Source organism: Coenobita brevimanus, chromosome 69 (genome assembly GCF_032717465.1).
Source record: "Coenobita brevimanus isolate Jiangsu-jjx chromosome 69, ASM3271746v2, whole genome shotgun sequence".
NCBI lineage: Eukaryota > Metazoa > Arthropoda > Malacostraca > Decapoda > Coenobitidae > Coenobita > Coenobita brevimanus.
This window is the reverse complement of record NC_137022.1, coordinates 27755789-27768516: the sequence shown is the minus strand read 5'-3', so window position 1 is coordinate 27768516 and position 12728 is coordinate 27755789. Positions and strand designations below refer to the sequence as shown.

The window sequence follows — 12728 nt, the reverse complement described above, 5'->3', positions numbered from 1 at the left end:
TAAGATGTGGCATTCAGAAAATCACTCTATATGCAGCTTGACACTGGGATTTCATAACTCAGATTTACCCTTTGGAATGGGCTTTCTTCAACTTTCAGTTAGTTTGGGAAATACAGTACTGCATCTGTATGCACACTGCATGTGAGGTGGAATGAGAATGTCAGCCTTGATAAAATTTGATGGATGTGTGGCTTACATCACTGGGCACTCTTTTGACATTTTTCTTACTTTTATGGATTCCTACTTCTTTTTCCAAAGCTCGCCCACCCCACACATCTGTGACAGTGCAGAAGGAAGACACTCCTCTTTGTGGTTCCAGGGACAAAGTGAAACATCAGGGGATGAGTCTGCAAACTCCTAGACCTACCACTGCCAGCTCTTCATGAGTGTATCTGCAACACAGTCAGGTAGAATCTGTTGTCCTTGGAGCTCAAAAGAGTGCATGTGCTAGAGAAGGATGGCAAGGTTGGCTTCACATTGTCTTGTATCCAGAGAATCCTTTGCTTCAACTCCTCTGACACTAAGGATGACAGTTCAACCAGGTCAGCTTCATCCTACTGGAATGACAACCACAGTAGCAGCATATAAGACCCAAGTGTGGCTGACTAGAAAATATGGTGATGGAAACAACTCCATTATACTCTCCAACCTTCTGTTGTCCGGCTTGGAGACAGAGTCCCTTGCCCAGACTTGACCTGTGGTAACCAGTCAAAACTCTGCATATACTGGACAACCCAAGAACTGTCAAACATCTGGGAAGGTGGCTCAGTTCCCTTCTCTGCCTCAGCTGAGAGGCTTACTTATCTCAAAAAACCGGGTAATCTCAGTGTCAATCTGTCTCAAGACACCATCTCAAAAGCTTGCTTCATCTTAGAAGCCAGTTCACCTCAGGACATCTGCAATTCTTCAGTAGTATCATCATCATTGGCCCTTCTACAGCATCCTGGTACCTCATCAATCATTGGTGCCACTTCTAGCTCCCTCCTTTGCTACAGTACTGTAGCTGAAGAGCCCCACCTGGAGTGCCCTGACATCTGAGGAGAAAACCCTGGAGAAACTGCTATCTTGTCAGACACCTGACATACAGTATATACTCACTGTGAATTTACAACCCTCTCCTCCCTTTGGTCAGTGGCACACCATACTACCAGTACACTCTGAATCCTAAAATCACATTCACTACAAGTATACACCTTTCACATCCACATCCATTCACATATTTTACATATGCAGGTAATTCTGTACCTGAATTATGCAAATATTGTTCTGTGTCCATATATTGCTAATTTATTTAGTGTAAGGAATACTACTCATCAGGTGATTTGCATTTCCATTCTTATGATGTAGTGCTACCGTATGACTAAACACAGTGCCAAACCAAATGGTTTCTTGTAGTCCAGTAATTCATATACTGTGATGGGCAGTAGCCATATAAATTAGATGGATGCTTGGTCATCTAGTGGGTTAAGGTACTCCAGCCATATGTCATTAGAGTGAATTCAAGGAAGAAATTTGAGATGAAAGAAGAGGTAGCACTGAGAAAAATATGTAAGGAGATAAGCAAACAGAAAGAAGAAAGAGATAAATAATGAATTTTAGTCCCGGGCTCCTACGCTTCTCCTGGGGCAGTGTAGGATTAGATGATGGATGGATGAAAATGGAATGTAAACTAAACATAAGATTTTTAAAAAGACATGCAAAAATGTAGGGACAGCCGTTCCTTTATAAGCTGATGAATAGGAGAGCAGTAGAGCTAGCTTCAGTTCCCTTCCCCCAACAGTGTACACAATATCACCCAGATAACACGACTTCCCTAATGTACTGCACATCTGCCAAGTATATCTTATCACACATAGCCCTTTGTTCATTTATCTTATCACATCTAGCCCATACCCCACATTCACTTTACACATGGCATACATGAAACAACTTTGTAGTACACTTACTCCTACCACCACTACTCCTCATGTGAACCTAAGTGCAGCATTACATGCACTTATACTGTACATACGTTTATGTTTATAGGTTGGACCATGCTGGCACGTGTAGATTGTCACCTGATGGTAGCTCGCTATGTATTGCCCGGTCTCCATGAAGGACCTCACCCAACATCTTCCTTAGTCTGTCTCTGGCCATTCCCTTCCACTTTCGCACCTGCCATCCTTCCCAGCCAGTCATCCTTGTCCCTCCTCTTAATATATACAAACCATCTGTCTGATGTTTCCTATGCCAGATCATTCATTCATAGACACAGTTCTCAGTTCTGTGACTCAGTGAAACCTTGTTGATCTGTCTAAACACGAATTTCTGTGCATTACAATCTGCATGAATTTTTGTTTCTTACAGGCCAAGTCTCACTGCCATATGCTAAATGATGACTGTGTGGTATGGAAGAGAAAATGGAGTAGTACAGGTGGTCCCTGACTTAACGATTGTGTTACGTTCCGAAAATCTGATCATAAGTTGAATTTTTCGTAAATAAAAAATGCATTTAATACACTTAACCAGCCAAACATCATAGCCTTGCCAAGCCTACCAAGCCTGTTAAATGTGCTTAGAACACTTATATACATTAGCCTACAGTTGGGCAAAATCATTAACACAAAGCCTATTTTATAATAAATGTTGAATATCTCATGTAATTTATTGAATACTGTACTGAAAGTACACGATCATAAAGCCAAAAATTCGGATGTCACCCAGTCATAAGTAGGGGACCGCCTGTATATTGGTGAGGGAAAAGGAAGAGGAAGAGGAGTGTATGAGAGAATGAGTGAGGTATATGAGAACAAAGTAGTCTGGCAGCATTTGTCTTATAGTTCACCTATTGAAGGGTTTGCAGAAGGGAGCAAGGCACTGGAGATGATGATGAATGTGATGGACAAATCCAGCTTGTCTTTTTCACAACAGGTGTAAAATGAGGAATCATATAAAACTGCACAAAATCTTTGTATACAGATGGCCAGCCCAGGTGAAGTGTATGGACATGCAGGAGGATTTGGCAGGTAAACTGGATCAGCTGGCAAGTTCCCCTAGTGTACTCAATGCCCAAAGGAGACACAAGCAATATTATAATGTATCAGAGAACTCATGAAACTACCTGGGCCCCATTCAGGAGAATGCAGGCAGTTCTTGTCTCTGGAGGACACCATATTCTAGGCACTAAAAGCAACACTGATGTCAAGGGACCTGTCACACTTGTAACTGACACCAGATTACAAACCACAATCATTGATGCTTGGTACCTTCTAGCCTACAGTGACAACATGGAATTTAAGTCTCATAATGTTTTCCCCTTCTCTTTTTCTTTTCTAGGTTACCAGTCCCCAGTACCCCTACCCCAGCTCTCATGAGTGTAGTACCTAGCAAACCTTGACTCATAATTTAGTGGAGTTTTATGTTATCCCCATCATCATCCCACCTCTTTTTTCCCACCTTCAGGTGAGGTGAGGTGAGGTAGTGTTCAAAAACCAAGGAAAAGGAAAGAAAATGAAAGTTGGAGAATTAATCAACAGCATGCCCAATGAAATGGGTCACACATGCATTCATTAGTCATTCAAGTCCCCAGAATCATGGCTCTGCCTCATCGATACACTTATTCCACATATAGCTTCACATTTTTCTGTCCGTTAGAGTCAATCCAATGACTGTCAATTTAAAAATGGGTGCTAGACCCTGGTCATACACTCCTCCATACAAAATTCATCCAGCAAGCTTAATCCTTTGTCAGTTCTCTAGCCTTGCCAGTCTCCACACCTCTCTTTCTCATGCACTCACTCACCATAACTATCCACCTTCTATTTGGCCTACCCTGCCTCCTCCCATCTTCAGACTTGGTCAAATATACCCTTTCCACCACTCAATTCACATCCAGTATCTTCAAATGACCATTCCATCTAATCATGTTTTCATGAATACCCAGTGTAATTCCCCCAGTATATGGTCTCTCACACGGTTGTATATTAGTGAAGAACATGGAGAATCTGAAGGGTTAAACAGAGTGAAGTTGAGATGGGATGGTGTTAGGAAAGGGAGGAGTTGGTTGTTGAGGTAGCAGTGACAGTGATGGTGCATTGTCCTTGGCAGAGGAGAAAATCAGAGATAAGGTGGTGGGGATGAGATCAGAATTTAAGGGCAGAGTAAGGGATTTAATCCCCGAGCTAGGCAACTATGACCATATAGCCCTACTAGGTTACAGGAGCGCGCTACCACTCCCAGCACGGCAGTCCCGGCCGAGGCTCAAACTTGCAATCTCCCCATCACGACTCCGATGCTCTGCCAACATGCCCTCAAAGACAGAGCAAGGATGGGAATGGGATACGAGAAGGAAGAGATAAGATATGGGTATGGAGGCAACTTGGATGGAAGTATGAGAAGGCAGAAAGGATGGGGGAGGGTTTAAAGGAAGGTTAGGATGGAGATTTCCAACAACGAAATGGAATTGTTTGGTGATAAACTAGAATAAAATAAGCTACTTGGGTGAACCTGTGACCTCTTAAGGCTTAATTAAAATGTAAATAAAGTGGGTGTATGATCTTACCAGCTGTGCTACATATAAAAACAAGGCAGATACTGTACTACAGTCTACAGGTATTTTCATACCTTGATGACCTTGTATATAGTGGGAACCTGCTGAGGGAGTGATGGTGGGTAAAAGGGAGGTGGGCATGGGCATAACAACAGGTAAAATTCCCTCCCAGCTTAACACTGCTAAAATCTGATAAGGAAGAGAGTACAGTAGATGTTAATGGTTATATTTCTAGCACATCTGTATTAATAGTTATATTTGGTTATTCAGTGCTTGTTAGAAATACAGTATCAAAGTTCCAGTGACTTGACTGGCTCATAGACAACTGCTTTCTCCATTCGGCTGAGGAAGAGTAATTTTGTGAAACTTGCATATACTCGTACATGTTAAATAGTTCAGTACTGTAACTGCATAGATAAGAGACCACATACTACAGTATATTAAACAAAAGAAGTTCCATCGATGGATGACCTTAAATACTGGAGAACTGAGACTAGTATTGATTCTCGTTTGTTTCCCAGTTAATACCTTTAACCATCTCGTAATAAAAGGAAACAAAATAAAGTAGCATAGGAGCCAGACAGGTTTGTTTATTTTTTGCGGCCTTTAACTCTCCGTTTCAGCCAATCACGCTCAGGCTAGCGGTAGGTGTGTTCTCGGTTGAAGGTTTACACTTTTCTTTTGCATTTATTCTCCCAAGTATTAAATTCCATTGCTTTAGAAGTATCATTATCAAATGCAGAAAAAACAGTGGATCTGGTGGCGAAAACAAGGTAACATTGAACCTTGTGGAACAATTTTGTTTTAATGGAAAATTACTGGGTACTTGGCAACTGCTTACAAGACGAAAACGCTTTCATAACCGAGCCCTTGGTAGCAGTGGTACTCGTCCTGTCTGCATTAACTTAAGGCGTTCCATCCTTGGATCCGGTACCACGGTGATAAAATGGCTTCCAAGATCGTAAGGAAGGTGATATCCACGCCAAAAGCACCTGCTGCAATTGGAGCTTACAGGTAAGTCGAGCCTGTATATTTGTATTTATTTTGTTAGGAAAGATTCATCTTCATATGGCCCAGTTCAAGTGGTTTGAGAAGCTTATGACAAGGTTTGTTTCAAAGGACTCATAGTAGGTAAGGTAATGTATTGTCAAATTTCATGCAGTACCCGGTACACTATTATGGATATTTCCCGGTGTCGTATGCACAAAGTGACTTTATGCAGGAAGTTACCGTTCCACTAAGTGAGCATGCGCCAATTGCCCTTTTAGTTGCTGAGCTGATAGTATCTGCATGTTATCTCAAGTATTGTGCCATTTATCAACAACGATATATGACGGTGGGGGCGCCCTTCATCCATACACTTACGGTAGTGTAGTGGTACTCAGTTTTTAGGATAGCTCTACATTGAGTGGCAATCCAATTGATTTCCTGTAAACCAGGAAATCATTGACATCACTGGGTGGTAACCTCAAACTAACCCACACGTGTTCCCTACTTGACAAGTGGGTTGGCAGAGGGTTAGTGCCCCTTCCCGGAAGACAACTACCAGAAACTAAAAATATGAACAGTGGCCACCCCTTACGGGATTATGCGTCTGGCAATAGATATATTGAAAGACAGATACAATTTAAAAAAAAAACACCCTTCAGTAGTTAGGCCTAGCACCCAGTAGGCTATACTTTCCCCCTGACATCCCCAGACACTGATGAGAACATGCATCATAATGCTCCCCTTGACAGCATACCCAGACACTCTCCCATAGACAACATACAATGACACCCTTCCCTTGACGGCATACCCAGACACCCTCCTCTTGACAACATACCCAGACACCCTCCCCTTAACAAAATACCCAGACATCCTCCCTTTGACTACATACCCAGACACCCTCCCCTTAACAAAATACCCAGACACCCTTCCCTTGACAGCATAGGCCCTACCCAGACACCCTCCCGTTGACAACATAGGCCCTACCCAGCCACCCTCCCCTTGACAGCATAGGCCCTACCCAGACACCCTCCCCTTGACAGCATAGGCCCTACCCAGACACCCTCCCCTTGACAACATACCCAGACACCCTACCCTTGACAACATACCCAGACACCCTTCCATTAACAAAATACCCAGACACCCTCCCCTTGACAACATACCCAGACACCCTCCCCTTACATCATACCCAGACACCCTCCCCATGACAACAGACCCAGACACCCTCCCCCTTGACACTACCACCCTTAGATGCCCTCCCTCTGGTAACACCTCCAGACACCCTCTCCCTCAACATCCCCAAATACACTGTCCCCTCTCAACAGTACTCCCAGGTTGTCCCCTTCTGTGCTAACAACCCCAGATAAATATACATCAAGAGACATCAGTTCAGACATCACTCAGTAAAGTTTAAGCCAGTCACAGCACAGGCCAGACAGTAACCCCTCCATTCCCCAATGACTCAACTGAATGAATCATTCAGTAGTAGCTAGGATAGAAAACTAGAATTGTCCTGACCATTAGAGGGTTAGTGATGACAGTATCAACACTTGGACTCCAGTGACTCATTTGAATAAATTCATAGAGTATAGCTAACTGAAACAGAGTATTGAAATTATTCCTGTTATTGAGAGGATTGAGAGATAGATACTGTACCTTGTACATAGCTACATGGAAAAAGGTCAGTATCATTGTGTTCTTAATTGGATATAAATTTTGGTGAGTGGTCTATGATATGGCACTGTAGTGTAAGTGGTCAAGTGAGTGGGAGTGTGATGTGTACTATTGTGTGATGAGACAGTGAGTGGTGTGTTATGTGAGATCTGACTGAAGGGAGCAACACATAATGAGAATGCTAGAGGTTGCCACATTTTTAATTTGAAAGCATTTCTGAGGGTGTCATTGAATTGGATTTTTCTTGGCACATTTTGTTATAGATGAAAAGTAAGTGGTCATGTTTGGCTGCCTGTCTTTTACAAGTGTAAAAAAAAAAAAAATAATGTGTGTGTGTTTGTGTGTAAGTCACCAGGTCGGTCAGGATCACTTGATGATTGTGATCGTCAGCTTTTACCCTCCCGGAAGGGAGCTGAGAGCTCATGTAGTCCAATCTAAGGGCAAGGCTGTGACCTTCACACATGCGCACACCCATCCTCTTGCTCAAGGGGGACAGTAACCACCCACTTTGTCAGTGAAACTTTTTCGCAACTTGAGCAAGGTACGAACTCCCGTCTAACAGTATGGCAAGCAGGAACGTTACCACTTTGCCAGTGAGCGGTGTGTGTGTGTGTGTGTGTGTGTGTGTGTGTGTGTCACATTTGTACATTCTTATGAAGTGCACGAGTCTTCATTCTGCGAAAGTGGCTACCTTTGGTAGACCTGTGTTTAAACTTTGATTCTCACCATAGTATACTAATATAAATACAGTACTGTATTTAATGTTTAATTAGTTATTAGATGATTGAGGAACCAGTGGATATGGAAAGGATTGCCAGACAGATATCGCATGCAGTGCTGTATTTTTAGGTGAATGATAAAGGATCAGATGACTGTTAGGAACTAATACTTTGATCATACTGTACTAAGTGAATGAATGTGTTTCCTTTATGTGCAGCCAAGCAGTGCAAGCAGGCAACACTCTTTACATCTCTGGGCAGCTGGGCCTGGATCCTGCCAACTTGACCATCACTGGGGATGTGGCCCAACAGACCAACACAGCACTCACCAACATGGGTCATATACTGTCTGCTGCTGGATGCACTTACAAACATGGTAATTGCAGTATAAAAAGATTTTGTTATACAGTATGTTGACCTCACACACCATCTGCAGAAGGATACCCTTACAAATATGATTATGAGTCACAGTACTGGTAATTACATTCCTCAGCTGCATGTATTTAAAAACAATATGTGGCATAGCTAGATTTTTCAGAATGAAATAGCAATTGGGTGGCCAGACTCACTTATGGCGTTGCCCAAGGAGAACTCTTCAGGGGGGTCTGAAGGTGTTCCTCTGGAAATTAGGGGTGGCAGCATATTTCAATGGTGGCCATGGCCACCCCTCTGCCCAAATCATTGCTTGCAAACATGTTACTTTTGTTCACCATTACAGGAACTACTGTACTATATGAAGGTTTTTGTAGTGATAAGCACATCTGTCCTTAACTGAGGAAAAAAAGGCCTGGATGATGATAATGATAAAACAGTATAATGCTGTACACACTGCCCTTCATTTTCATATAAAGTAATATGATATATAATAAACATTACCGTAGTTTAATCCATCCATCCATCATCCAATCCTATGTTACCTCATGAGGAGCATAGGAGCCCGGGGCTTGGCAAGTTGGTCCTGATATTTAAGATGAGAGTGAATATAAATATGAAAGTATATGTAGAAGGAGGAGTAATGAATAGCTGTGTGTCATTCGTGGATGTAATAAATTGTACTTGTTCAATACCTACAGTGGTCAAGACAACCGTGTTGTTGGCAGACATCAATGACTTTGCCAAAGTGAATGATGTTTACTCAAAATGTAAGTATTGTATCCTCTGTAATACTGTTGTACTTTATAGCTGGTCCACATACACATAGGAAGTTTTTTATTTACCGGTAATTGTGTTTGCGTGACATAACTCTTTTGACAGTAAAATTGGTGGGCAGGGGCAGGAAACACAGGAAAAGCTTAAAGTTGTTTATTACTTTGACATTTTGGACTACCCAGAGACTATCTTCTGAGAGACTGTACACAAAGAGAAGAAGAGAGACTTTACTGCACAATAAATACCAAGAGGACCTAACATAGTCACCTTGTCATGTTGCTGCTTAATTGATTGTTGATAACATCCATAATTGTAGTGTACTGATGCAAGGGTAACAGCTTATATGGTTGCTGTCATCACAGTTTACAAGGAAGTGAATGAGGTGGATTAATGGACCTAATCAACAGGTGTCTTTCACAAAGTTTTCTTGTGACCCACTTTAGCAACATTGCTTTTGTCAGAAAAGATGTAGGACAGTTGAATTTTAGCACAGTGTACCGGTACATGGTTAATTTTGGTCTGAGCAGCCTTGTCAAGTAACTTCAGAACAGAAAGGCATGCATGGTATGTATTGTAGCTTACTATTGTAATAAACTAAGCTAAACTACAGGATTAAGATAATGAGATGACAGGTGTGTTTTCCAGTTCACATTTATTAAAAGAAAAACAAAATATATATGGTCATTAAACACAAAAAACAGGCACTGTATGCTGTATTTTCACTATGCAGCATTATCTAAAACACCCAGCTAAGTCCACTTCAGTAAGTTACTGGGCCCTTTGCCTTAAATGCCTGTCCCATGCAGTCTACCCCTAACACCATTGTATCTTTTGTGACCTCATCTGTTACAGGTTGAGAGGATAATATACCTCTCAACTCCCTGCTTACACACAGCACAAAGCTACATTCCTTCATCCATAACATTATCTCCGTCACAATTACTAGCCTTGACCCTTGTTTTACCAGTTTTAACTTTCAGCCCTTTGTTTCCATCCCATCACTCCTGTTCTCAAACTAAGTTATCAGCATATATTAGCCCCCATGGTAGCCCGCCTCTTAAGTAGAAATTACTTTTCAGGTTGAAGGATATAATGCAGATGTTTTTAACAACTTCAGGCTGAGGATGTCTAACTTAATCTGAAGGAATCATCTGGCTTTAGCATAACAGAATAGGAGACATTGTTGGATTGAAGGAGTTAAAGACAGCATCAGAGTCTTTATATTGTATGAGTATTTCTTTCACTTCCTTTCAGTTTTTGCTGAGTCGACCCCTGCCCGAGCTGCCTACCAAGTGGCCAACTTGCCAAAGGTACGTAGCTTGTCACAGGTCTCCTGGCAGATTTTAAGTGTTTGTTAGTAATTGTTCCAAATAGAGCTAGCTAGTGAAGTTTTCCAGTCAGAACTCTATTTTTTTCCTTAATCTAGTGTACAGTTTGGAATTTTGAGGCATCTTCATGGTTAGTATAGCAGAGTAATTGTGTTTTTCATTCAGCAGTGATGCTATAATGAAGTATAATGGCACATTCTTTTTGGCACAAGCTCTTTATACTGCAGTGTATTACATTTGCCATCTGTATTCATTTTGACAATGATTATAGCCAGTATGCTATTAAAAATACAGGCAGGCATTAAATCCAAGAGCATAGTATATATTAAATCCAAGAGCATAATATATCAGTTGTGTAAGCATGATAGGGGGAGGAATGGGTAAGCATAATATATATATATATATATATATATATATATATAAGAGAGAGAGGGAGAGAGCAGTCTTATAATTCATGCTAAGGCAACTTTCCAGAATTCATGTACTGTATTTTGTATACAGGGAGGTCTTGTGGAAATTGAAGCCATTGCAATAGTGGGAGAAATAGACCACCAGTGATGCAACATCCCTCACCACCACCATTACCAGTCTTCAGGGCACCTCAGTCATCTTCTTGTTTATTTAGTAATACAGATCGTAAGACTTTCAGCATAGTAATTGTAATGTATTTCCATTAGTACAGTGCTGAAATATAATAAAAGTATTGTGCCAGATTAAGCCTAAGTACTTGTTAATTTTTAAAATTTAGGTATGAATGTTATTTTGGTTTATGTTATTGTTTATATTTTTCAATTTTGAAAGTTTTATATAAAGACTTACATTAAAACTGCAGCTTAGCTTCCATATGACCAGTGCATTGTTTTCTTCCAAGCCATATACTGTATGCTGTATTTGACATCAGAATACTGAACACGTTAAAGAAACAACATATTCCATGTTGCAATGGCTTGGCAGAGGGAATGCTGCTAGGATATACAGTATTCTTCCCTTCCACCTTCCCAGTCTCTCCAGTTTCTGAACTGTCGCCCAAACTTTCTCAAATTTCTACCATCCCCCCCTTCTTCCATTCTCTCCTTTGAACCAGCGCTTCAGTATATGCTATCTTCCTCCCTCCGTTCATGTTTTCCATATCCTAAGTTTCCAAATTATTGTAGAGTTCACCGAAGGGTATGGTATTATCCTAAAAACAGAGATGAGAAGTATTAGGGACAGACTGCAAGGCCATTTTCCTGGGTGTGATTGTGAAAAATTTGAATTGGCAGTGAAGACAGTAACCCATGCTAAAGGGATATTACTAAATTTGAGACAAGGTGGCTCTACATTTGAGGAAAAATAAATTTATAGATGAACAGATGCAAGCAACACCAAACTTCCATCAGCACTCCAGGTCATTTCAGGTACAATAAAACTTCACAAATTTGTTTCCCATAAGGTTTTAATTTGTTTTGAATGAAAGAAACAGATAATCCTATATAGTTAGGAGTTTTAAATCATATCACTGTGCTATTTTCTTTTACTGAACTTGTCATGCACAACAGTCTCAGTGGTACATTCATTACAGTACATAACTGTACCATGTCTACAACAGAAACTGCTCCACATTGCACATACCAAGGACTAATCTGTTTAAAGTCACTACCACCTAATGCAGCTTTTCAGAAATACAAATAGATCCTTGATTTAATGAATGCTATTAATAAGATCAGAAACATCACAGATCAAGGACAATTCTTTCTTATAAAATCTTCTGTGATACCATAAATCAAAGAACCAGTGTTGCTGTGATAGATGAAGTTGTCTGAAAACAGACTTCCAGTATATTAAACATTCCTCTGTCTTTGATGTACATGACTTATACAGTTTGTCAAATCAAGAATCTATTGTACTTCCTTTTTCTCAGTGTGATAGTTTCTTTGCTGTGGCTGTCATCTCTAAAGCTCTCTGACTTTCATGCAGTCTGTTACACTAGGCCATTTTTTTTTTTTTTCCCCCCACATATTCTTCAATGAGAATATGAAAAACTGCAGATCAAGCATATTACACCCTAAACATGGGCAAGACATTATAGTATATACACTCCTTCACAACATCTGTATTCAAGATCAGGTACAAAAAACTTAAGCCTATTTATAGTCTCTGTTAAGGTATAATTTTATTCATTAACTACACTACAACTGGGCTAACAAAGAGAGGAATGTCAAGGGGTGGTAAAAGTTCACACAAATTAAGCTTTTGGCTAGGGTACATTTCGGTGAACTGAATAAATGTATCCATAGTAAGGCAGAATACAATACATTTTTTTCCCTCAGCCAAAGTATATTATCATAATACTGCAGTTTCATT

General features: G+C 40.7%; 1 protein-coding gene across 1 annotated transcript; it reads left to right on the top strand.

The window, feature by feature from the left end:
• Positions 1–5402: 5402 nt before the first annotated feature.
• On the top strand, positions 5403–12717 carry UK114 (reactive intermediate imine deaminase A homolog UK114). The gene is made up of 5 exons (XM_080277393.1): positions 5403–5542; positions 8127–8284; positions 8982–9050; positions 10312–10367; positions 10887–12717. Exons 1-5 carry the CDS (start codon positions 5475–5477, stop codon positions 10941–10943), a joined length of 408 nt encoding a protein of 135 aa, XP_080133519.1. The 5' UTR covers positions 5403–5474; the 3' UTR covers positions 10944–12717.
• The last annotated feature ends 11 nt before the right edge of the window (positions 12718–12728 follow it).

What these genes read in the sequence shown, in the direction of transcription:
- UK114 (XM_080277393.1), top strand. Translation starts at nt 5,475, where the DNA reads ATGGCTTCCAAGATCGTAAGGAAGGTGATATCCACGCCAAAAGCACCT. An exon ending in TGGATGCACTTACAAACATG is followed by an intron (nt 8,285 to 8,981) that starts GTAATTGCAGTA and finishes CAATACCTACAG; the next exon opens with TGGTCAAGACAACCGTGTTG. An exon ending in GAATGATGTTTACTCAAAAT is followed by an intron (nt 9,051 to 10,311) that starts GTAAGTATTGTA and finishes ACTTCCTTTCAG; the next exon opens with TTTTTGCTGAGTCGACCCCT.